The sequence below is a fragment of the Plecotus auritus genome (genome assembly GCF_963455305.1).
Source record: "Plecotus auritus genome assembly, chromosome: 5".
NCBI lineage: Eukaryota > Metazoa > Chordata > Mammalia > Chiroptera > Vespertilionidae > Plecotus > Plecotus auritus.
Genome location: NC_137776.1, coordinates 89,978,450 through 90,001,988, shown reverse-complemented (window position 1 = coordinate 90,001,988; position 23,539 = coordinate 89,978,450). Strand labels below are relative to the sequence as shown.

Genomic DNA, 23,539 nt, shown 5'->3' with positions numbered 1-23,539 from the left:
AGACCCTGAATAGCCATAGCAATCTTGAGAAAGAAGAATAAAGTTGGAGGTATCATGCTACCTGATATCAAACAACATTATAAGATTATAGTCCTCAAAACAGCCTGCTACTGGTATAAGAACAGGAATATAGATCAATGGAATAGAATAGAGAGGCCAGAAATAAACCCATGCCTACACGGGCAATTAATATTTGACAAAGGAAGTAAGAACATACAATGGAATAATGACAGTCTTTTCAATAAATGGTGTTGGGAAAACTGGATGGATACATGCAAAAATATGAAAGTAGACAACTTTCACAGTATATACAAAAATAAACTCAAAATGGATTAAAGACTTAAATGTAAGACTTGAAACCATAAAAATCCTAGAAGAAAACATAGGCAGTAAAATCTTGGACATCTCTCTTAGTAATTTTTTTTGATATATCTCATTGGGTAAGGGAAACAAAAGAAAAATAAACAAATGGTACAACATCAAACTAAAAAGTTTTGCACAGCAAATGAAACGATCAACAAAATAAAAAGATAAACAATTAAAAACAAAAGGAAAAGACAACCTACTGAATGGGAGAATATATTCACCAATAATACAACTAATAAGGTGTTAATATTCAAAATTTATAAAGAACTCATACAACTCAATATCAAAAAAACAAAAAATACAATAAAAAAAATCGACAAAGGACCTAAGTAGGCACTTCCCCAAGGAGGACATATAGATGGTCAATAGACACAGAAAAAGATGCTCACCATCACTAATCATCATAGAAATGCAAATTAAAACCACGATAAGGTATCACCCCACACTTGTCAGAATGGCTATCATTAATAAGTCAATAACCAACAGTGTCAGCAAGGATGTGGAGAAAAATGAACCCTCATGCAGTATTGGTGGGAATGCAGATTGGTTGGTGCAGCCACTGTGGAAAGCAGTATGGAATAACCTCAAAAAATTAAAAATGGAACTGCCTTATGACCCAGTGATTCTACTTCTTGGAATTTATCCTTATGCACTGTTGTTGGGAATGCAGACTGGTGCAGCCACTATGGAAAACAGTATGGGGGTTTCTCAAAAAATTAAAAATAGAACTGCCTTATGACCCAACAATTCCACTTTTGGATATATATCTGAAGAAACCCAAAACAGTAATTAGAAAGAATTACATGCAGCCCTATGTTCATTGCAGGGTTTTTTACAATAGCCAAGATATGAAAACAACCCAAGTGTACATCAATAGACAATTGGATAAAAACCTAGTGGTTCATATATATACTAGAAGCCCAGTGCACGAATTCATGCACAGGTGGGGTCTGGCTGTCCCAGGCCCAATCGGCAGATTGGGGCCAGGCCTGTCAGGAGGGGGAGACAGCAGGAGGTTGGCCAGCTGGCCTGCCCGATTGGGGATTGGCTGGTGGGCCCTGCCCCCAATTGGGATGGGGGGGCCGACTGGAGGTGGGGCCAGCTGTGGGGAGGGGCTGTGGGCGGTGGGCCAGCCAGCCCCACTCCCGAATGAGGTGGGGGGGGGCGATCGGGGGACAGTGGCCTGGGGGAGGGGCTATGGGTGGTTGGCTGGCCCTGCCCCTGATTGGGGTAGGGGGGCGATCAGGGGCGGGGCTGGCCAGGGGGAGGGGCCGCAGGGGGGTTGGCTGGCCACCCCACCCTCGATCGGGGTGGAAGAGGCCAATCAGGGGTGGGACAGCTGGGGAGAGAGGCCGCAGGAGGTTGGCCAGCCAGCCCCACCCCCTGATTGGGCCGGTTCTGCTGGCTACAGAGGGTGTCATAGCTACTGGTCCTTCTGGTTGTTATGGCATTCTGGTTGCTGGCTTTTTATATATATAGACGATGGAATATTACTTGGCCATAAAAAAGAATGAAATCTTACCATTTACGACAGCCTGAATGGACCTAGAGGGTATTATGCTAAGTGAAAGAAGTCAGTCAGAGAAAGACATATGCCATATAATTTCACTTATACAGTAGGTCTTTGGGTTATGTCGGAGATCTGTTCCTACGGTGCAACGTAATGCGATTTTTGCCCCACCTACACAAGCACCTATGTCACTCACATGGAGCACATGCACAGCAGTAATGAAGTGAAACAGTAAAAAAATTTAAAAGAAAGATAACAATTCCTTACCTTTACGTGTGGTAAATCTTACCTAATAATAGAGAAACATGTAAATTGACCGTACCTCCGCTATGCCCACAGCCAATCAAAGTGAGTATGCAAATTAACCCAACAAAGATGGTGGTTAATTTGCATACATACCTGTGTCCCTGGAACCTCCTCGGCACCCAGGTCACTCCCAGCTGGCCATCAGAGGGGCAGGGGGGCCCCTTACCAAGCCTAAAGCCTGGGGCAGAGGCTTTAGGCTTGGGAAGGGACCGATCCTGTGATCAGAGGTTGGCGGGGGGATCCCTTCTCAAACCTAAAGCCTGGGGCGGAGGCTTTAGGCTTGGGAAGGGGCTGAGCCTGGGATCAGAGGGAAGGGGAAAAAAATCAATGGAAACATATCTTCAGGTGAGGATAAAAAGAAAAATAAAGAAAGAAATGTCATATCCTATGAAAGACACATCTTGAAAATGCTTAAAGAAAGCTGTCATTTTTTCATGGTGAAGGGACTGGAGTCTGTGTTGATGAAAATACCTTGGCAGCTGCAGTGACTGGCAGTGGCTGCAGCAGTGGGGTGATGGGGCTGGCGCCTTCCCCTGATCAGCCCGGTTGCCTCCCACAAAGGGAGGCCAGACTGGGGCTTAGTTCTGCTCCCAATGGGGAGCAGGCCTAACCCACCAGTAGGACATCCCCTGAGGGCTCCCAGTATGTGAGAGGGGGCAGGCTGAGCTGAGGGACCCCTCCCCAGTGCACAAATTTCGTGCACCAGGCCCCTAGTAAATAATAAAAAACATAAAGCACGTATGTACATATGAAATGACAGAACTTTTGTTTTATAAATAAATGGGAGATGGCAATGTAACCATGAAACAATGTAGGTCGAGTCCGACGTAACCTGAGGACTGCCTGTTATGTAGAATTTAAAGGACAATTTAGATGAACAAACAAAGCAGGCTCATAGATACAGAGTATAGACTGATGGTTGTCAGAGGGAAGGACATTTGGGGAACTGGGTGAAAAAAGTGACGGGATTGAGAAGTACAGATTGGTAGTTAAATACAAAATAGTCATGGAGATGTAAAGTACAGCAAAGGAGATACAGTCAATAATATTTCAGTAACTATGTATGATGCCATATGGGTACTGGAAATATTGAGAGAAACACTTTGTAAAATATATGATTTTCTAACCATCATGCTATACACCTGAAACTAATACAAAATTGTACTTAAGACCCAGAGTCATAGAAGCATGAACAGACTATTGAACCTCAGAGGGAAGGCAGGGGAGGGTGGTGGGAAGAGATCAACTGATGAACTTGTATGCATGTATGCATAGCCTGTGGACACAGACAATAGTGTGGTGAGGGCTTGGGGGTGGGGGAGGGATGGGAGAGGGTTGGAAGAGGTTAATGGGAGAAAAAGGAGGACCTATGTAATACTTTCAACAATAAAGATTTAAAAAACACAAAAAAATCATATTTCATCCTATCTAATAAAGAGGGAATATGCTAATTGACCTGCACACTGTCTCTAACCACTGAGAACACTGGCCAGGGCAAGTTAGTTTTTATTCCAGAATATAGATGTGGATAGTTCCAATAGAACTGTCTTATATGTTAAAGAAAGCATATTTAAGGATCACTTTGTGTACCAGAATCTGACAGTCTGATTCTTTGGAAACTTAAAAACTCTGTAGGTTTAAATTGAATATTTGCCTAACTCTTGTTTTTGCCTTGTGAGGAAACTCAATACACCATTAAATTATTAAGTGATTTTATTTGAAATAGTTCTAAGGTATTTTCATGCTTTTTGACATTATACCCAAAACCCAGACAGTAGTTTTTAAGGCAGAGTAGACATGCCTTGAACATTATCCTATCTAATAATCCTATCTAATAAAGAGGGAATATGCTAATTGACCCTCACACTATCGCAAAGATGGTGGTGCCCACAGCCAATAAGGAGGGAATATGCTAATTGACTGCCCAGCCCTCAAAGATGGTGGTGCCCACAGCCACAAGATGGAGGCCCCCAGTCCCCTCAGCCCTGCAGCCACCCAGGGCCTGCCTGAGGCGCAGGCAAGCCTCTAATGGTGGCTGCCCAGGTACCCAGGGCTTCCCCACGCTCAGGTAACCAGAGCCGGCCAAGGCTTGCGCTGCTGGCAGTGGCAGCAGCAGAGGTGTGATGGGGGATCACCTTCCCCTGATCGACAGGTCACCTCCCACCCCTGAGGGCTCCCAGACTGTGAGAGGGGGCAGGCCGGGCTGAGGGACCCCCCTTCAGTGGATGAATTTTCATGCACCTGGCCTCTAGTGTAAACTATAATTGCAAAAAAAAACAAACACAAATGTTCACAATAGGAATTCAAAGTAGCCAAAAGTAGTAACAACCCAATGTCCATCAACTGATGAATGGATAAATGAAATGTGGTCCATCCACGCAATGGGATGTTATTCAGCAATGGAAAGTAATGCAGTACTGATGCATGTTATAAGTGGGACAAACCTTGAAAACCTTATGCCAAATAAAAGAAGTCAGCCACAAAAGACCACATAATGAAGTTTCCAGAATAGACAACTTATAGAGATAGAAAGTAAACCAGAATTTTCTGAGGCTGAGAAGTTTGGAGGGAAAATAAGGAATGGACGTGGGGTTTCTCTTGAGGGTGATGAAAATGTTCTAAAATTGATGATGGTGATAGTTGCATATACAAAAACTGTTGACTTGTACATTTTAAGTTAGTAAATTTTATGCTATGTAGATTATCTCAACAAAACTTTTCCTAAAATGTAAAAGCCAATAGAAAGAAGCTGCTCATCCATCCTAGACCTGCAGCCACACCCTCATCTCAGTCCCTGCTCAGTGCCCCTGTGGAACTGCCATTGGGCCATTAGCTTGTGCAGTTTCTGGCAGGCTGTTTTGGGGGCCTCCACATCCCCATCTGCCATAAGCCTACCTTCAACTTGACCACCAGCCTTCCCACACCAAGTCTCTCTCATTGCAACTAGAATTTATGTTGTCTACCTTTGTTACTGTGCGAGCCAAACTGGCTGGGTCTCATTTGTGCATTTTTTAGGTAAAAATCTCTTGGGTGGTGGTGGTGGTGGTGGTGGTGGTGATGATGATGATGATGATGGCTAATACAAATCACTAACTATATGCTAAGCGCTGTTTTTACTATTATATATTAAAAACTTGCTCTAGTCTATTTGACTCAGTGGATAGAGCATGGTCCAAAGCTGTTCATTGGCTGCACTGGCTCTGGGGCCTCCCAGGAGGGGCAGGCCAAGGTCAGCCACCACCTGTGCTCGGCCTGGGGCCACCCAGCATGAGCTACAGAGAGATCTGCAGATGGCTGCTACTTGTGCTGGGCTTGGAGATGCCTAGGAGCAGCCAAGCTGTGAACCAAGGCTGGCTGCTGCTAGGGCCAGGCCTGGGGCCACTTAGAGAGAGATACATAGCACACCAAGGCCAGATGCTGCTTGTTTGAGAGATTTTAGGAAAGTTCCCAGCATGAGCTAAGACAGGTCATTCCTCTGGTAAAGCGACTGGAAACAGTTTGGGTGGGTCCACAGTTAGGTGTGGTGGAGTCTCAGGGAATCACTCTGGCAGGCAAACAGTATAAGCCAGGTTCATGGAGATACAGATATAGCACCCACATGCCAGCTCTGTGAGGGGAAGGCTCAGAAAAGGAACAGTAGCCTCTGCCAGCACTTCTGTCTGGGAGAAAGTTGCCCCTCAGCTTTTACCCTGACGCCAGACAATTCAGTTACTCCCTGTATATCCTTGGTGACTTGTGAGCTGCTGCCCCAGCACTGGAGTTCAGAACAAGTGAGTCTGGTAAGTCTATGTGCCAGCCCTTTAAGAGAAATGCCTGGGATGCCAGCATCCTTCTGTATCACTCAGCCACTATCACCCTGGTTTTTACAGCCAGAAGTTATGAAGACTTCTCTTCTTGGCACTGGAACCCAAGGATAGAGGTTGTGGTGTGGAGCTTGCACCCCTTACTCCTCAGGGGGAACCTCTGCAGTCAAGATATCCCTCCCAATTTTTATTTACTACACGTGGGTGTGGGACCAGCTTGTCTTTGTCCCTCTTACCAGTCTTGATTTGGTTTCTTCATATCCTTGGTTATAGGACTTGTGTTCATCTAGATTTCAGGCGGTTCTGAATGAGGGTTGTTCTGTAGTTTAGTTGTGATTTTGATGTGGTTGTAGGAGGATTCAAGTACCGCATTTACTTATGCCATCATCTTGACCAAAACCCCCCTCATTGCTTATTTTTGAAGTGTCCAGGCACTCCCAGTGCTCTGCTGTCTTGGGCCTGGCTCACCACAGCAGTCCTACCCATCCTCCTCCACATCTCTGCATGGGGCACCAAATGAGGTTTCTAAAGGATAGCCATGATCATGCCATTTCTCTGCTTAAGTCTTTCGGTAACAGTCTTAGGGTACACGCTACACATCCCTGCAAAGCCTATCTTGCTCAGCCCTCTTTCTATTTCCCCTGCCACAGCTCTTGCAACCCATGTCCAGTCACACAAATATTCCCGACAGGCCCAAATGTCTGTGCCATTTCACTCCTCTGCCTTTGCCCAAGCTACAGCATTTCCTGAAACACCTTGTTCTCTCCTACTCCGTTCCCTTCTTCAGCTGGCTGATTTCAGTCAGCCTTCACAACTCAGTTCAGACATGTTCTCTAGGAAGTCTTGTGGAGCTTCCCCATCTCACATGCCCCTAACTTCCCTCACACTGAGCTGGGTTAGGTGTCCTCACTCAGAATACACTGAATTAGAAATTACAATCATCCGTTTAATCATGATATCGGGTCTTAATCATCTCTGCACCCTCAGTACCGAACACTGTGCCTGAGACATCGTAGGCATTTCATAAAGATTTCTTGTGTGAATAATGCTAAATAAAGAATCTACCCAAATGATACCTGCAATCCCCAGGGCAGCCTAGGCTTAGTAGGGAACATTTCATGTGAAACTCATTCATGTACTCACCTCTGTCATGCTACCAGACATTCTGGATTGAAGGAAAAAAGTAGCATGCTTATTGTTGGAAAGATTTTTTAAAATATTACATCATTATACATTATAACTCAGTTTAATAAACAGTTTAGCTGAAATGTTCATTTCTGATTACAAATGAAGGGAATTATATACAAAATAGTTCTAGAAAAGTCTCTAGGGAAGTTGGTAGATTTGTGTTGTAAGAACCAAGATTGATGTCTGCATTTTAAGGCATGTCATTTTCACCAGTATATTAAACCATTGTTCTCATAAGCCTGGTTTATGGTCCAAACAAAAAGTAATTTGTGGAGGGAAAGAAAGAAAGAAGGAAGGAAGGAATGAAAGAAAAAGAGAGAGAGAGAAAGTAAAGAAAATAAGGAAGAAAGGAAGAGGGGGGAGGAAAGAGAGAGGTGTGGGAGAGGGAGGAAGGAAGGAAGGAAAAAAGAATGAAGTTAGTTTTTTCCTGCCACTTGGATTTTGGTAAAAATTGCAATATTCTCCCATTTAAAGGAAATAGCTATGTTTGGCCTCAAAATGCATAGAGTGAGTGGGTCCCACCAAGAGGGATTCATCTTTGTTAGGTGAATCTTGGGGTCCCTGCACAGAGCACTTAATCCTGAGAAGGACCAGGTGAAGATAGGAAGGGCTGATGAGCGGGAGGGAGGAAGCCCTGGTATAGTTTTGGCAGAATATTTTGGGGCAAATAAACAGAAAACGAAAGGACAAGGAGCCAGAATGTAAAATTCTGATAATACCCATTGTAGGCAGTGATGTGGAAAACAAATTCTCATGCACTGCAGGTGTGTGTATGAATGGGTACAACCATTTTGGAAAATAATTTGACATTAGACAATAACAATGGATTTCGTTTCTACGTATATACCCAGGGGAAACTCTAGACAGGGGTGGGCAAACTTTTTGACTCGAGGGCTGCAATGGGTTCTTAAACTGGACCGGAGGGCCGGAACAAAAGCATGGATGGAGTGTTTGTGTAACTAATATAAATTCAAAGTAAAGGAGCGGAGGGGAGAGCAAGAGAACCCTCCGCTCTTTCGGCTCCGCGGGCTGGATAGAACAGCCGAACGGGCCGAATTCGGCCCGCGGGCCGTAGTTTGCCCACGGCTGCTCTAGAACATGTGCCCCAGGCCATTTACAAAGAAACTCAACAGTAGTGTTGGGCAAAGAAAAAAAAGTGAAAACAACCCCTAGGTCCATTAGCAGTAGGACAGAGAAAAAACTGGCACCTCTATATAGCAAGACACTAGAGCTGTGAACTATAGCCATATGCATTAACATGGCTGAACCACCAAAACAGAATATAGAATAAATAAAAGCAAGTTACAAAAGAATGTACATACAGTATGATCCCTTTTATATAAAGATAAAACACTGTCAAAGCTAAACAACGTGTTATTTAGGGGTACAAATGTATATGTCAAAACTATTAAAATAAATAAAAAATGATTATCACAAAATTCAGAATAGTCGTTGCAAAGTTACTGGTAATGTTTTATGTCTTAAAACTATTGTTCATTATATTATTTTTATTATTCTTTAATTTGTACAGATTATTATATACTAGAGGCCTGGTGCATGAAATTTGTGCACGGGGGTGTGTGTCCCTCAGCTCAGCCTGCATCCTCTCCAATCTGGGACCCGTTGAAGGATGTCCGACTGCCCATTTAGGCCTGATCCCATTGGTGGGATCAGGCCTAAATGGGCAGTCGGACATCCCTCTCACAATCCAGAACTGCTGGCTCCCAACAGCTCGCCTGCCTGCCTGCCTGATTGCCCCTAACCGCTTCTGCCTGCCAGCCTGATCACCCCCTAATCACTCCCCTGCCAGCCTGATCACCCCCTAACTACTCCCCTGCTGGCCCGATTGCCCGTAACTGCCCTCCCCTGCAGGCCTGGTCCCCCCCAACTGCCCTTCCCTGCAGGCCTGATCCCCCCCAACTGCCCTCCCCTGCAGGCCTGGGTCCCCCCCAACTACCCTCCCTTGCCGGCCATCTTGTGTCCACATGGGGGTGGCCATCTTTGACCACATGGGGGTGGCCATCTTGTGTGTTGGAGTGATGGTCAATTTGCATATTACTTCTTTATTAGATAGGATTGTTTTGTATTATTTATTTACAATTCCTAAAGAGCTGTTTAAAACGAGCACACAGAGGTGGTGAGTCAGAGCTGATGGGAAGGTGTGGGAGGGGCACCCACCCGCTGAACCAAGGCCATTGCTCCAGACCTAATTTGGGGGGTTTCTCTCAAGGACAACAGATGGGAGTGAAAAGGAAAGGTCCTGAAACTCGTATACAACAGTCCTCCTACCACCTCCAAAGGCATTCAGTTGCCCTGTCTCTACCTCCAGAGCCTTGAAACCCCTCTCTGCTCAGTGCTGCCTGCAGAGACTTGAATTGGCCTTTACCTGCAGAGCAGTCTGAAGCCCAATGTCTTTGCTCACAGTCTGGGGCTATATCAAGAGGCATCTAGTATTTGCCAGGTACTGCGTGGACTGAAATCTTTCAGTGGCCCTTCAAGCTCCTAAAGACGTAGCCCATGCCCTCGGCTGCCACCAAGCCTTTGTACATGCTACTTCCCTGCATGGAATGCCACTGTCCCAGGCCACCCCATGGTGTCCTCTTAGGATAACCATGTCATCCCCAAATGAATGAGGACTTTCCCCCGTGTGCCTCTGTTAGAGCACTCAGTAATTAGTGCAGTTCATTGATGACATGGCTCTATCCCCACTAGACGCTAAGGCCTCCAGAATCAGAACCTTTGGCTACTCAATCAGGACTTCACAGACAGCACTCAATTAGAATGGATAAAAGGCTGCAGCAGGTCCTGCAGGTGCTTCCCAACCCCAAATGCTAGGTATTAACAACTTAATTGCTGAATCACTGGGAAGCAAGGGAATGGCAAGAGAGAAAGAATAGGCAGCTGGGATTGGGGGATTGGGGACAGGACTCAGGACAGTATATATTTCCCAACCAGTAGAGGAGTATTTCAATATTTCAACAACTGGCATGGCCATTATATCACAACTAGAGGCCTGGTGCACGAAATTCGTGCACGGGGGTGTGTGTCCCTCAGCCCAGCCTAAATGGGCAGTCGGACATCCCTCTCACAATCCAGGGCTGCTGGCTCCCAACTGCTCACCTGTCTGCCTTCCTGATTGCTCCTAACCGCTTCTGCTTGCCAGCCTGATCACCCCCTAACCACTCCCCTGCCAGCCTGATTGATGCCCAACTGCCCTTCCCTGCAGGCCCAGTTGCCCCCAACTTCCCTCCTCTGCTGGCCTGGTCACCCCCAACTGCCCTCCCTTGCAGGCCTGGTCCCTCCCAACTGCCCTCCCCTGCTGGCCATCTTGTGGTGGCCATCTTGTGTCCACATGGGGGCAGCCATCTTTGACCACATGGGGGCAGCCATCTTGTGTGTTGGAGTGATGGTCAATCTGCATATTACTCTTTTATTAGATAGGATAGAGGCCTGGTGCATGGGTGGGGGCCGGCTGGTTTGCCCTGAAGGGTGTCCCGGATCAGAGTGGGGGTTCCCTTGGGGCGTGAGGTGGCCTGGGTGAGGGGCCTGTGGTGGTTTGCAGGCTGTCCACGCTCCCGTGCAACCCAAGCGGAGGCCCTGATATCTGGGATTAATTTATCTTCTATAATTGAAACTTTGTAGCCTTGAGTGGAGCCAAGCTTCCTGCTCGCTCTGTGGCAGCAGCCATTTTTTGGGGATTTATTTATCTTCTATAATTGAAACTTTGTAGCAGAGACCAAGGCAGGCCAGAGCTGTGGGAGCTTGGCAACCCAAGCCTCCTGCTCTCTCCAGTTCCGTGGCTGCTGCCATTTTTGTTGGGATTTATTTATCTTCTATAATTGAAACTTTGTAGCCTTGAGTGGAGGCCTGGGCCCACCAGGGTGTGTGGAAAGCTTGGCTTCCTCCATTACCAGGAAAACCCAAGCCTCCTGCTCACTCCGTGGCCGCAGCCATATTGGTTGGGTTAATTTGCATACTCACTCCTGGTTGACTGGTGGGTGTGGCTTGTGGGTGTAGCGGAGTGATGGTTAATTTGCATATTACTCTTTTATTAGATAGGATATCTAACAGCCCAATATCCATCTTCTCTATATCCTTAGGGACAAATAGCACTATACCTGAGAGTAGATATTCAATAAATATTTATTGAAAAAATAAGACATAAATAAATTGCAACTGGAATCATCAACTATTTTCCCAACAAGAAGGAGGAGGAATCTGAAATTTGGCATCTATAGTGACTGTCTATTGTCTTTGTCATCTTTACATTTATTTCCCCCTTCATTTAAAAATAAAGATCGCTACATGGAGGGGCACAAGCTCTAAGTTGGCCCAATAAGACTCAGTCCTGAGACTTTTGCTTAAATACCCCCAACGCCTCCAGCCCCTCCAACCAACCACCCATGTTGCCAACAGTCTCTGGAGTTTCTGGCACCTGTGCCCCAGGAAGAGGGGCCTGCTAAGAAAAAAGCCTGCAGACCCTGATATGGGGAGAGTCAGGTTCCTGTAACCCGATTTAAATTCCCAGACCCAGCCAAGCCTGAAGATCCACCTCACACCTGCCAGTTAAATTACCCAAGTAATTCCATTTCTCACTCAGAGTATTTTGACTTTGTTTGTTTTCTTTTGCAATTACAAGTGTGGTCTAACTCAGCTAGAAAGATAACCTTCTATTAGGAAAAATATAAATCTTTATATATGTCTCTCTTAATTTTTCACATTCTATGACATTTTGGTAGTTCATTTCTGTAACTCACCTTTCACCAAGTAGAACATTTGATAGGTTTATATATGAGGGAAAATCCAGTGTGTTCATGACAGGATAGGCATGAACGGGAATAAGCAAAGTGTCATCACCCTAAAATTAATGGGAAAAGTCCAATTTACCATACTGAAGACCAGAATTTTAAAAGATGAACTTGTAGATATTTATTTTGTTCTCTATCATTAAAAAAATATTTCTAGAAAAAATATTTTTTAAGAAAACTGAGTATTTAAATACAACATTTAAAACATTGATTTTTCTTTGCTATACCAAAGTATAAATAATTTTAAATATATTTCATTTAAACAATGTTCACTGTCATGCAGAAAAGCTAAAGACAGTAATGATATGACTGTCTTCGTGTAGATATGAAGACAGTCGTCTGTCTGTTTCTATTTCAGGAACTTGTAGGGAAGAAAGAGAAACCAGCATAGAATCAGCTGCCCAGAGTGGGGTAATAAACAGCACTGGAAGCCTGCAGATGCCTGCTTCTAGTCCTGCATCAAGTGTGACCTTAGCCATGACCTTTAACCTCTTCAGGCCTTGTTTCTTTCTTTGCAAAATGGGGATATTCTGCCTTTCCTTAAAGGTGTTTTTGAGAATTAAAGTAGGTGGCGGCCTCACAAAGTGAAAAGTACTGCACAGGTGCTGGCTATCCGTAGCATTACTTCTGAGAGAGGACACGTGCTGGGCTCCCTACACATGCCTGCCTAGGGATTTGAGTTCTTGGCGCAGAATATTCCTCTGGAAAGCAATTTTCTATTTTCAGTTTTAGGTATATTTTTCTTTTTAAAAATTGAAAGTCGCTGGGCTGGTGTGGCTCAGTGGTTGGGCATCTATCTATAAACCAGGAGGTCATGGCTCCATTCCTGGTTAGGGCACATGCCCGGGTTGCAGGCTTGATCCCCAGTAGGGGGTGTGCAGGAGGCAGATGGTCAATGAGTCCCTCTCATCATTGATGTTTCTATCTCTTTCCCTCTCCCTTCCTCTCTGAAATCAATAATAAAAAAATTGAAACTCATTTGTTACTAAAACATACTCTTCCATTTTAGTATTGAAAATCAAATTTAGTTAACCTTAAGTCTTCTTGACTTACAAGAGGTAGGGTTGGAATATAGAGCAAGGGAGTGTGGAAGTGAACATTTTAAGAGAAGGATGGGTGGCCTGGGAGCTGGCTCTGGCTGGAGGCCAAAGGATGACTTAGGTGACCTAGAGAAAGGCTCATAAGAAGTCATGCAGCACAGCCAGCCACCTGGGGTCAGGCCACCCAGGCTCCCACATCTCCGCAGAGCCCAGGGCTGCCTCTGAGGACCTTCCCACACAAGATACGATCCAGTCCCCAGAGTTTATAAACACAACTCGGGGTTCTTGCTAACTTTTTAATCTAGCACTTAAAAAGTGTGGCTACGCTATTTGGAAAAGCCTTCATCAACTCCCAGCACCATGTGATAAATGAAGCTTGTAGCCAGGGCAGGTGGGAACCCGGCAGCGAACCGAGTCTCGTGGCTCTGCCCCAGTTCTCAGTAGCCTTGCATGCTCCCAGCTGGGACCCGCTGGACAAGGGCCCTCATGCCGTCAGACTGGCCGAAGAGGGCCACCAGGCGCTGGGCCGGGAAACTTCACACCCGTCATTCCTTCCCTCTGTTCCCCTTGAGGGTGTTAGTTTTGACACCACCCCACCCCCGAAAGCCTGATTTTAAGAGACTTACCTTACAGTGAACACGGATGCAATCATAATAGTATCGCCACTCATCTGGAGAAAACGTAATGGTGACCGTGAGGGACAAGCCAGGGACAAGGCGGTGCTCCTAGAAGACAAGGGGCTCTGGTTGGGACAAGCCCCAGAGCACTCAGAGACAGGATCTGGGACAGCCCTCCACACACCGCGCCCAGGTGACCGGTGACAGAAAACCACAGCCCGACAAAGAACACCATGAGAGAAGGGCCATCCAGCGGGGCTTACCTTCTTCATATACTTGATCTGAAAGTATTTTGTTTGTGGGGGTAAAATATGAACATGTATGTCCTCATTGGAAATATTGATCAGATGCTGGGAGAGAAAAAGAAGCAATCAGAATAAACACACCATTTTATCTATTTGCATATTCATTTCCTCATTTAGTTATCCCTCATCTTATTCCAAAAGCAATTCGAGAAGATACGCTCTATTTTTTAATTTGTAGAAGATTGTAAACCCATCACATGCCATTTAAAGAATAATAAAATAAGCATAGCAAACACCATTGAATGAATAATAAATTATGCCCATGTGCCTTCTGCCCAGCTTAAGGGCTTGGCCAGAGGCCGCACCCTTTCTCCGAAGGGTTTCCCTCCCCCCTGCCCCCCTGGGCCTGTATCCTTCCCAGTCCTGACAGCTTACAGCGTGTATCTTCCTGTTGAACTCAGTTTAGCCCTGTGATTCACTGAGCTAAGAAGCCAGCCACCCACCAACTCTCAGTTTCTTTGATTACATGCCACTGGTCCTGGGGACCCCGACACATTTAGATAGTCAAAATTCCAGGAAAGAGAGTGTGGCTAGGATAGCCTCCAACCCACCCCTGGGGCAAACTTAAGGGAACTCAAGGTCGGGGTGCTCTGATGGTGACAGGAGGCCAACCCCGTGACGCAGGACAACGCTGGGGAATGAAGTGTGACTCTGAGAAAAGGTGCTTTCCTTCCTCTGCTTGGCAGAGGAGCAAGAACTTTGGTCTCTGGGCATTTGGGCTTCCCCTGGGCCAAGGGACAGTTGAGAGGCCTTTGGTTTCCAAAGTCTGGGCCAGAGGCTGGGCCTGTCCCTGACCCATTGCCCGAGGCCTCACATCTATCAAAGCCCCAGATTAGACTTCAGACAATATTTCCTGGTGAGGTTAAACTGGTGTTTGCATTTGTTAAAGATTCCCATTTATCACCTGCGAGCATTCTCAAAGTACAATTTTAGTGATCCTGTTTTGACATATTTACTCTTTGTTTCAATTCCTTGACCTCCCGAGGGGCCCTGCAGAGGGCAGGGTCCTTTCCAGGAGAGGCAGAGAGGACCGTGTGCTAGAGCCTGAGTCTGGGGTGGTGGCACCTGCCTGGAAACCGAGAGGGAGCTGCTCAACGCCAGGTTCTCAAGTCTTCACAGACACATCTGTCCCCTTACTGGTCACGGAGGGAGGACTGTGACCGCCTGGTGCTGGAGCCCAGGAAGGACTGGGAGCAGAAGTGGTTGCATTGTGGCCATGTACCTTAAACTAAGTCAGGAAGGAGGAAGGACAGTGCAACAACGGAGGAGCGTGTGGAAGCAGGGACCCAGGAGCGCACAGCAGGCGCCGAGGGGGCTGCAGCTCCACTCACCTGGGCTGATGCTCAGGGTTTCTCTTGTTAGCAGGACGGATGCTCAGGATGCGTGTGTAGAAATGTCATGCAGGCATTTCTGCTCTCGAGCAAAAGGGCTGTGAGAATCTGGTGAGCCCAGAGCCCAGTGTCCTTTGGAACAACATTCAAAGGCCCAGGACCCCCTCAGGCCCTGTGTTTCTCGCTGCACAAAAAGTGCTGCCAACTGACAGAGAGGGTGGGCCAGTCCTAGTCAGGACTGCTGCCCGCGGGCTCCCCTGTGAGGGCTGTGCTCAGACTTCTCGAAGACCCCATTCAGATAGTACAGGGGCTATGATTTGGCTGCCGCTTCCCATATTCAACTTTAAAAGATTACTGATCTGGAATTATGCATTTGGATCAATGAAAAATAAGAAAGAACAGACTCACGTAAAAATGTAGATATTTAGGGTTATCTAGACAGGGAGTGTAAAAAGAGGAAGAAGATCTTCAGCCTTTACCTGACATCTGATGTGAAAGGAAGACTCCCTAAGACTGAAGGCTGGGCCCATGGTTCCCCACGGTGGGTAGTGGGGGGTGGGCGGGTGTTAAGAAGGCAGCCAAGAGACCCTCGTGACGGGGAGGGGCCGGTCCTTCCTTTCACGAGGACTTTTAAACCAAATGTTCCTAAGACAATGCCAGGGGGCATGTTTGCCAATGTGTTTTTTAATAAACTTAAAACAATACAAAAATCTAACAAATTAAAGCAAGAAATGAACAACTTGCTCTCTACATTTTAGAAAACAAAGTCAACATCTCAGATTGACTTCTAAAATACACTGGGAGCCCTGGAGATTCTATAAGTTTTGCAATTCTCAACTTTTGGGTACAAATACTCATTGCATGCTGTAATAATCATGTTCTTCGCCTACTGGAGACTGTTCTCTGAGCCCAGAAGGACTGAAGAGACATTGAGGACAACCCCCTGTTGCACGCAGACGGTGGTTGGGTTCTGCTCACCGCACCAGGACTATTGCCTGAGTTGGGCCCAGCTCTGCTCTAGGGTTCCCTCCACTACATCCCGCTGCCTCTTAGCTCAGCACAGCCCAGTGCCCAGACTGCACTTCTCAGCTTTCTTTTTGTATTTTATCAGCAGGTCAGTGTTGTTTTAAAGTGTTCAAAATAATATCCTTTCAGGACTAAAATGGAAATGGCACTCCTGCCTTTCTATTTATAACTAAAACTGAGGAAAATAATACTCATTCAAGGGGGGGAAAGCCTTGAGAAGTTGAAGAAAGTGTTTAGACAATGTATTTTATTAATATTATGTTTTAATCCTCACTCATTTTTTTCCATTGATTTTTTTTTTTTTTTTTTTTTTTTTTTTTAGAGAGAGTGGAAGGGAAGGAGGGAGAAAATGAGGGAGGGAAACATGGATGGGAGAGAGACACATTTCACTTGGCTCCTGGTACCCTTCTGTGTGTGCAGACCAGCACTCCAACCACTGAGTAACACTGGCCATGGCTAGAAAGTGTATTTTATTTTATTTTATTTTTATTTTTTTATTATTTTTTTATTTATTTTTTTAAATAAATCTTTATTCAGATTATTACAATTATTTCTCCTTTTTCCCCCCATAGCTCCCCTCCACCCATTTCCCACCCCACCTTCTGCCCTTACCTCCCCCCCACTGTCCTCATCCATAGGTGTATGATTTTTGTCCAGTCTCTTCCCGTACCCCCCACACCCCTTTTCCCCTGAGAATTATCAGTCCACTCCCTTTCTATGCCCCTGATTCTATTATATTCACCAGATTATTCTGTTCCTTAGGTTTTTAATTCACTTGATTTTTAGGTTCGCTTGTTGATAGATATGTATTTGTTGTTCATAATTTTTATCTTTACTTTTTTCTTCTTCTTCCTCTTCTTAAAGAATACCTTTCAGCATTTCATATAATACTGGTTTGGTGGTGATGAACTCCTTTAGCTTTTTCTTATCTGTGAAGCTCTTTATCTGCCCTTCAATTCTGAATGATAGCTTTGCTGGGTAGAGTACTCTTGGTTGTAGGTTCTTGCTATTCATCACATTGAAAATTTCTTGCCACTCCCGTCTGGCCTGCATAGTTTCTGTTGAGAAGTCAGCTGACAGTCGTATGGGTGCTCCCTTGTAGGTAATTAACTGTTTTTCTCTTGCTGCTTTTAATATTCTCTCTTTGTCTTTTGCTCTTGGCATTTTAATTATGATCTGTCTTGGTGTGGTCCTCTTTGGATTCCTTTTGTTTGGGGTTCTGTGGGCTTCCTGGACTTGTAAGTCTATTTCTTTCACCAAGTGGGGGAAGTTTTCGGTCATTATTTCTTCAAATAGGTTTTCAGTATCTTGCTCTCTCTCTTCTTCTGGCACCCCCATAATTCTGATGTTGGTACGCTTGAAGTTGTCCCAGAGTCTTCTTACATTATCTTCAACTTTTTGGATTTTTTTTTTTGCTTTTTGCTTTTTCGGTTGAGTGTTTTTTGCTTCTTTGTATTTCAATTCTTTGACTTGATTCTTGTGTTCCTCTATTCTGTTTTTGGGTCTCTGTATAATATTTTTTATTTCAGTCAGTGTATGTTTAATTTCTAGTTGGTCCTTTTTCATATCTTCAAGGGTCTCGTTATATTTATCGGCCTTTTCTAGGATATTCTTAAAAAGCCTTATAACCGTGGTTTTGAATTCTATATCCAGTCGTTTGTTTTCCTCCATTTCTTTCGTTTGTGATCTGATTCTTTGATGCCGCATTTTCACTGCTTTCCTGAGTTGGTAAGGTAGATATTTGTGCTAGGTTTCCAATGGCCCAGTGGGTCTGCCTCCCCAGTTAACCTGAGGTGGACACTCTTGGTGCACCCCTTTGTGGACTGTGTGTACAGCCTTGTTGTAATTAAGTCTTTATTGTTGTTGGTATCACTGGGAAGAATTGACCTCCGGGCCAGTTGGCTGTAAGGATCAGCTGTGTCTATGCTGGGAGAAGTTCGGTGCTGGAGACAGCCTTATAGGATTAGATTTGCCAAATTGCAATAGCCTTTGTGCTCAGCTTGGATGGGGTGGAGTCTCAGTCTTGGCTTCCTGTCAGCCTTGCCCTTGCGCGCATGTGCACTTTCAGTCCTCCGCCTTCCCCAGCTCGAGTCTCCGCCTGAGAGTCCAGACTCCCCCCACAAGAGCATGGGTCCCCAGGGGCTCACCTGGAACTGGGGTTCACTGCAGTCAGAACTGGGGCTCAGTGCCGTCAGGAGCCTCTGACTCCCTTCCACTAGGGAAAGCCTGTGGCAACCTCCGCAGGCTTTGTGCGCACTGGCACGCACGCGCACCCTCAGTCCTCCGCCTTCCCTGGCTCCCGAGTCTCCGCCCGAGAGTCCAGACTCCCCCCACAAGAGCGTGGGTCCCCAGGGGCTCGCCTGGAACTGGGGTTCACTGCAGTCAGAACTGGGGCCCAGTGCAGTCAGAATCCTCTGACTCCCTTCCACTAGGGAAAGCCTGTGGCAACTTCCGCAGCCTTTGTGTGCACTGGCCCGCGCGCGCCTTCAGACTTCTGCCTTTCCCAGCTCGAGTCTCCGCCCGAGAGTCCAGACTCCCCCCGTAAGAGCGTGGGTCCCCAGGGGTTCGCCCGGAACTGGGGTTCAGTGCAGTCAGAACTGGGGTTCAGTGCGGTCGGAGGCTTCCTTCCCCCTTCCGCCAGAGAAAGTCAGCCAGGCTCTCAGCCACCCTTCCTCTCTGCGCGCACAAAGCCCCTTTGCCGTACCTCCAATTCTCTGTGAGCTTTTCTCTTTCCTTCTAGTTGTAGAATTTTCACTCAGCCAGCTTTCCTGTGGTTCTGGATGGTGTCCGTTCTGTCTTTTAGTTGTAGTTTTGAAATTGTTGTGCGAGGCAGCAGTTTAGGTGTTTACCTATGCCGCCATCTTGGTTTCTCCGCAAACCATCTAGAAAGTGTATTTTAAATGAATAATAAAAGTTTATTTGAAAACATAACTGAGTGTGAGAACTGCCGAAGATCCTACCCTGTCTTCCAATTTGAGTGGTCAATAGATGTCCCCAAACCCTCCAAGATCTCCTGTCCACTGGGGGCTGGCCTTCTCCTGGCCCTCATGACCTTGATGTTGCCTCCACAGGATACCACATGAACTTCAGCTTCTGCTTCAGTTTTTCAGAACTGATCCCCACAGCAAACAAACAAAAAAACCCACTCAAACAATGGGTTAAACAGCTTTTACTCAGATTTACAGGGATTTCCCAAGTCCTGCCCACAGCTCTCTCCACTCCCCCTCCCATCTCTGCTTCTCACAGGCCCCTCCTGTGTCCCCTCTGGAGATTCCACCCTCTATAGGGCAGCGCAAAACCCACCCCCCAGTGAAGTACTGGCTTGGGTTAAAGGGGGCTTTAACCCAAGCACTTGCCATAGTATTTTCCCAAACACCACATTTCAGATTCAAAGTTGGAGTCTTTTAATACCTGCCCTCAGTGGCACAGCTTCTCAGTCAGGGAGGGTTAATACCCAACCCCAGGGATCTGGGGACAAAATTCAAGCAGTCTTAAGTTCTTAAAGTGTCGGTCACACATTTTACCCTAAGATTTTGCTCTGTAATGCAGTTCTCTAGAACAAGAGAGCAAACTGAGGCTCCAGAAAGATGTGTTTACACCCGGTCCTCACTCCCTCCCCGGCACCCTGGGGAGAGGCTGCGGGACCAGGTGGGGAGGCGTGTCTGGCACTGCACTAGGAAACTGAAGACTAACACTATGGTTACAGAACGCTGGGAGGACTGTGAAGTGACGTAAGGTAAGGCTGTAGAAGCTAACAACTGTGGTTTAGACTAGCAACATCAATACCGGATGTCTCATGGGGAAATTGATTATTTAATTAATAAATGTAGTTTCCTAGACAAAGCCTTAGCACAGAGGAAAAAGGAATTTAAGAGAAAACTGGACATCATTATGTCAAAATTTAAAGTATATCGAAACATTGATTTCAGTATGAATCCATGTAAAATGTCTTCACTTCTTTGACCAGACCTGGATCAAGCTCCAATGTTAATGAACAACTTATTGTGGTTTTAAACCCACGTTCAATCATTCCAATTTGCATAGTTTCCTGTAGCAAAACTAAGATAAAAGCAGAGTTGGATTTTCCCCTTGTTTGGCAGGAATCTCAAGGCAATTGCCTTAAGCTTCCACTTAACTTTGCTGATGGAAACAGGAGGCTGGCTCTCCTAAGATCTCCCAGAATGTTATTAAGATGAAATCAGTTTGTACTTTTATCTATTTCTTTTTTTTTTTTAATTTTTATTTTATTTTATTTATTTTTAAATAAATCTTTATTCAGATTATTACAATTGTTTCTCCTCCCCCCCCCCCCATAGCTCACCTCCACCCGGTTCCCACCCCACCTTCTGCCCTTACCTCCCCCCCCACTGTCCTCATCCATGGGTGTATGATTTTTGTCCAGTCTCTTCATGAACCCCGCATACCCCTTTCCCCCTGAGAATTATCAGTCCACTCCCTTTCTATGCCCCTGATTCTATTATATTCACCAGATTATTCTGTTCCTCAGGTTTTTAATTCACTTGATTTTTAGGTTCACTTGTTGATAGATATGTATTTGTTGTTCATAATTTTTATCTTTACTTTTTTCTTCTTCCTCTTCTTTAAGAATACCTTTCAGCATTTCATATAATACTGGTTTGGTGGTGATGAACTCCTTTAGCTATTTCTTATCTGTGAAGCTCTTTATCTGCCCTTCAATTCTGAATGATAGCTTTGCTGGGTAGAGTAATCTTGGTTGTAGGTTCTTGCTATTCATCACTTGGAAAATTTCTTGCCACTCCCATCTGGCCTGCATAGTTTCTGTTGAGAAATCAGCTGACAGTCGTATGGGTGCTCCCTTGTAGGTAATTAACTGTTTTTCTCTTGCTGCTTTTAATATTCTCTCTTTGTCTTTTGCTCTTGGCATTTTAATTATGATGTGTCTTGGTGTGGTCCTCTTTGGATTCCTTTTGTTTGGGTTTCTGTGGGCTTCCTGGACTTGTAAGTCTATTTCTTTCACGAGGTGGGGGACATTTTCGGTCATTATTTCTTCAAATAGGTTTTCAGTATCTTGCTCTCTCTCTTCTTCTGGCACCCCCATAATTCTGATGTTGGTACACTTGAAGTTGTCCCAGAGTCTTCTTACACTATCTTCAACTTTTTGGATTTTTTTTTCTTTTTTCTTTTTCAGTTGAGTGTTTTTTGCTTCTTTGAATTTCAATTCTTTGACTTGATTCTTGTGTTCCTCTAGTCTGTTGTTGGGTCTCTGTATAATATTTTTTATTTCAGTCAGTGTATGTTTAATTTCTAGTTGGTCCTTTTTCATATCTTCGAGGGTCTTGTTATATTTATCGGCCTTTTCTAGGATATTCTTTAAAAGCCTTATAACCGTGGTTTTGAATTCTATATCCAGTCGTTTGTTTTCCTCCATTTCTTTCGTTCGTGATCTGTTTCTTTGACGCTGCATTTTCACTGCTTCCCTGAGTTAGTAGGGTAGATTTGTGTGCTAGGTTTCCTATATGGCCCAGTGGGTCTGCCTCACCAGTTAATCTGAGGTGGATACTCTTGGTGCACCCCTTTGTGGACTGTGTGTACAGCCTTGTTGTAGTTAAGTCTTGATTGTTGTTGGTATCACTGGGAGGAATTGACCTCCAGGCCAGTTGGCTGTAAGGATCAGCTGTGTCTACGCTGGGAGAAGTTCGGTGCTGGAGACAGCCTTATAGGATTAGACTTGCCAAATTGCAATAGCCTCTGTGCTCAGCTTGAATGGGGTGGAGTCTCAGGGTGGAGCAGACAGTCTTGGCTTCCAGTCAGCCTTGCCCTTGCGCGTGTGCGCGCCTGCAGACCTCTGCTTTCCCCGGCTCCCGAGTCTCCGCCTGAGGGTCCAGATTCCCCCCACAAGAGCGTGGGTCCCCAGGGGCTCGCCTGGAACTGGGGTTCAGTGCAGTCAGAATTGGGGTTCAGTGCAGTCAGGAGCTTTGGACTCCCTTCTGCTAGGGAAAGCCTGTGGCAACCTCCACAGCCTTTGTGCACACTTGCACGTGCGCCTCCAGAACCCTGCCTGCCGGGGCTCCCCCGTGTCTCCCCCGGGTCTCCGAGTCTCCGGGTGTCTTTCTCTCTACCTGACAGTTCAGACTCCCCCTGTATGAGCCTGGGTCCATGGGGTTTCGCCTGGGACTGGGGTTCAGTGCAGTCAGAACTGGGGTTCAGTGCGGTTGGGGGCTTCCTTCCCCCTCCCGCCAGAGAAAGTCAGCCAGGCTCTGAGCCACCCTTCCTCTCTGCGTGCACAAAGACCCTTTGCCATACCTCCAATTCTCTGTGAGCTTTTCTCTTTCCTTCTAGTTGTAGAATTTTCACTCAGCCAGCTTTCCTGTGGTTCTGGATGGTGTCCGTTCTGTCTTTTAGTTGTAGTTTTGAAATTGTTGTGCGAGGCAGCAGTTTAGGTGCTTACCTATGCCGCCATCTTGGTTTCTCCCTATTTCTGTTTGTTTTAATGACTAATAGAAGCAGTATGATTATTTAGGCTTTACCCTTTATTTATTTGGAATTACTGAGTCTCCTCCAAGTCACTCACTTCTAACTGTGAACCCTGAGAAAGAAGACACATACTAACAAGGGCTGCTGCTGGCTTACTGGGCTCACCTTTAGAGACAGAGTCTAGCAGCCACTTCTAAGCAACAACACAAACCACACTTCAGGGGGAAGCCTGCCCTGGACTGTCTACCTCCCACCAGTGTGCCTGCACTGTGTTCCTGACCTCTGAGCCAGCCCTTACAAAGGAGTTCCTGGATATGTATTTCAGCTAACATGACTGAGGCTTTCCCTGTCCAATGGGAGCTGCACAGCAATATCCCCATCAGCATCTTCACCAACCAATCAGAGTGACTCCATTTTAACCAATCAGGACAATGCCTTTTGGGCCAGTAAAACTGTGAGGATTTGGAGTCTTCATTTGCATGAGTGTAGAGCAATCAGGGAAGAGGGGCAGGGACTCCTCTCTCTATAAGTCAGCACCCTGACTCAGAGAGAACACTTTCCCTTTCTTCTGAAGACAGAAGATTGTGTTTCTGGGATGGAGCTGAAATGGAAGAAGTCTCACTGAACCAGAGTAGAATGGAGCAGAGCAGACCAGACTGGTGCAGAGCAGAGCAGACTGGAGCTGGTGGCAGACACTAAAGCAAAGCAGAGCAGAGCTGCCTTGCCCGAGGGCCACCTTGCCCAGGGCCACCTCACAGTTTACTGTTCCAAGCTGTGCTGCTC

At 45.8% G+C, this 23,539-nt stretch overlaps 1 protein-coding gene across 1 annotated transcript in view; it reads right to left on the bottom strand.

The window, feature by feature from the left end:
* Window positions 1-23,539, bottom strand: part of CFAP221 (cilia and flagella associated protein 221) — a 132,556-nt gene that overhangs the window by 101,536 nt on the left and 7,481 nt on the right. Inside the window, exons 4-6 of the mRNA XM_080667894.1 lie at window positions 13,902-13,988; window positions 13,648-13,746; window positions 11,931-12,031 (exon numbers count right to left, since the gene is read on the bottom strand). Of these exons, the coding sequence (XP_080524020.1) occupies window positions 11,931-12,031; window positions 13,648-13,746; window positions 13,902-13,988 (287 nt within the window). The remainder of the gene's footprint in view (window positions 1-11,930; window positions 12,032-13,647; window positions 13,747-13,901; window positions 13,989-23,539) is intronic.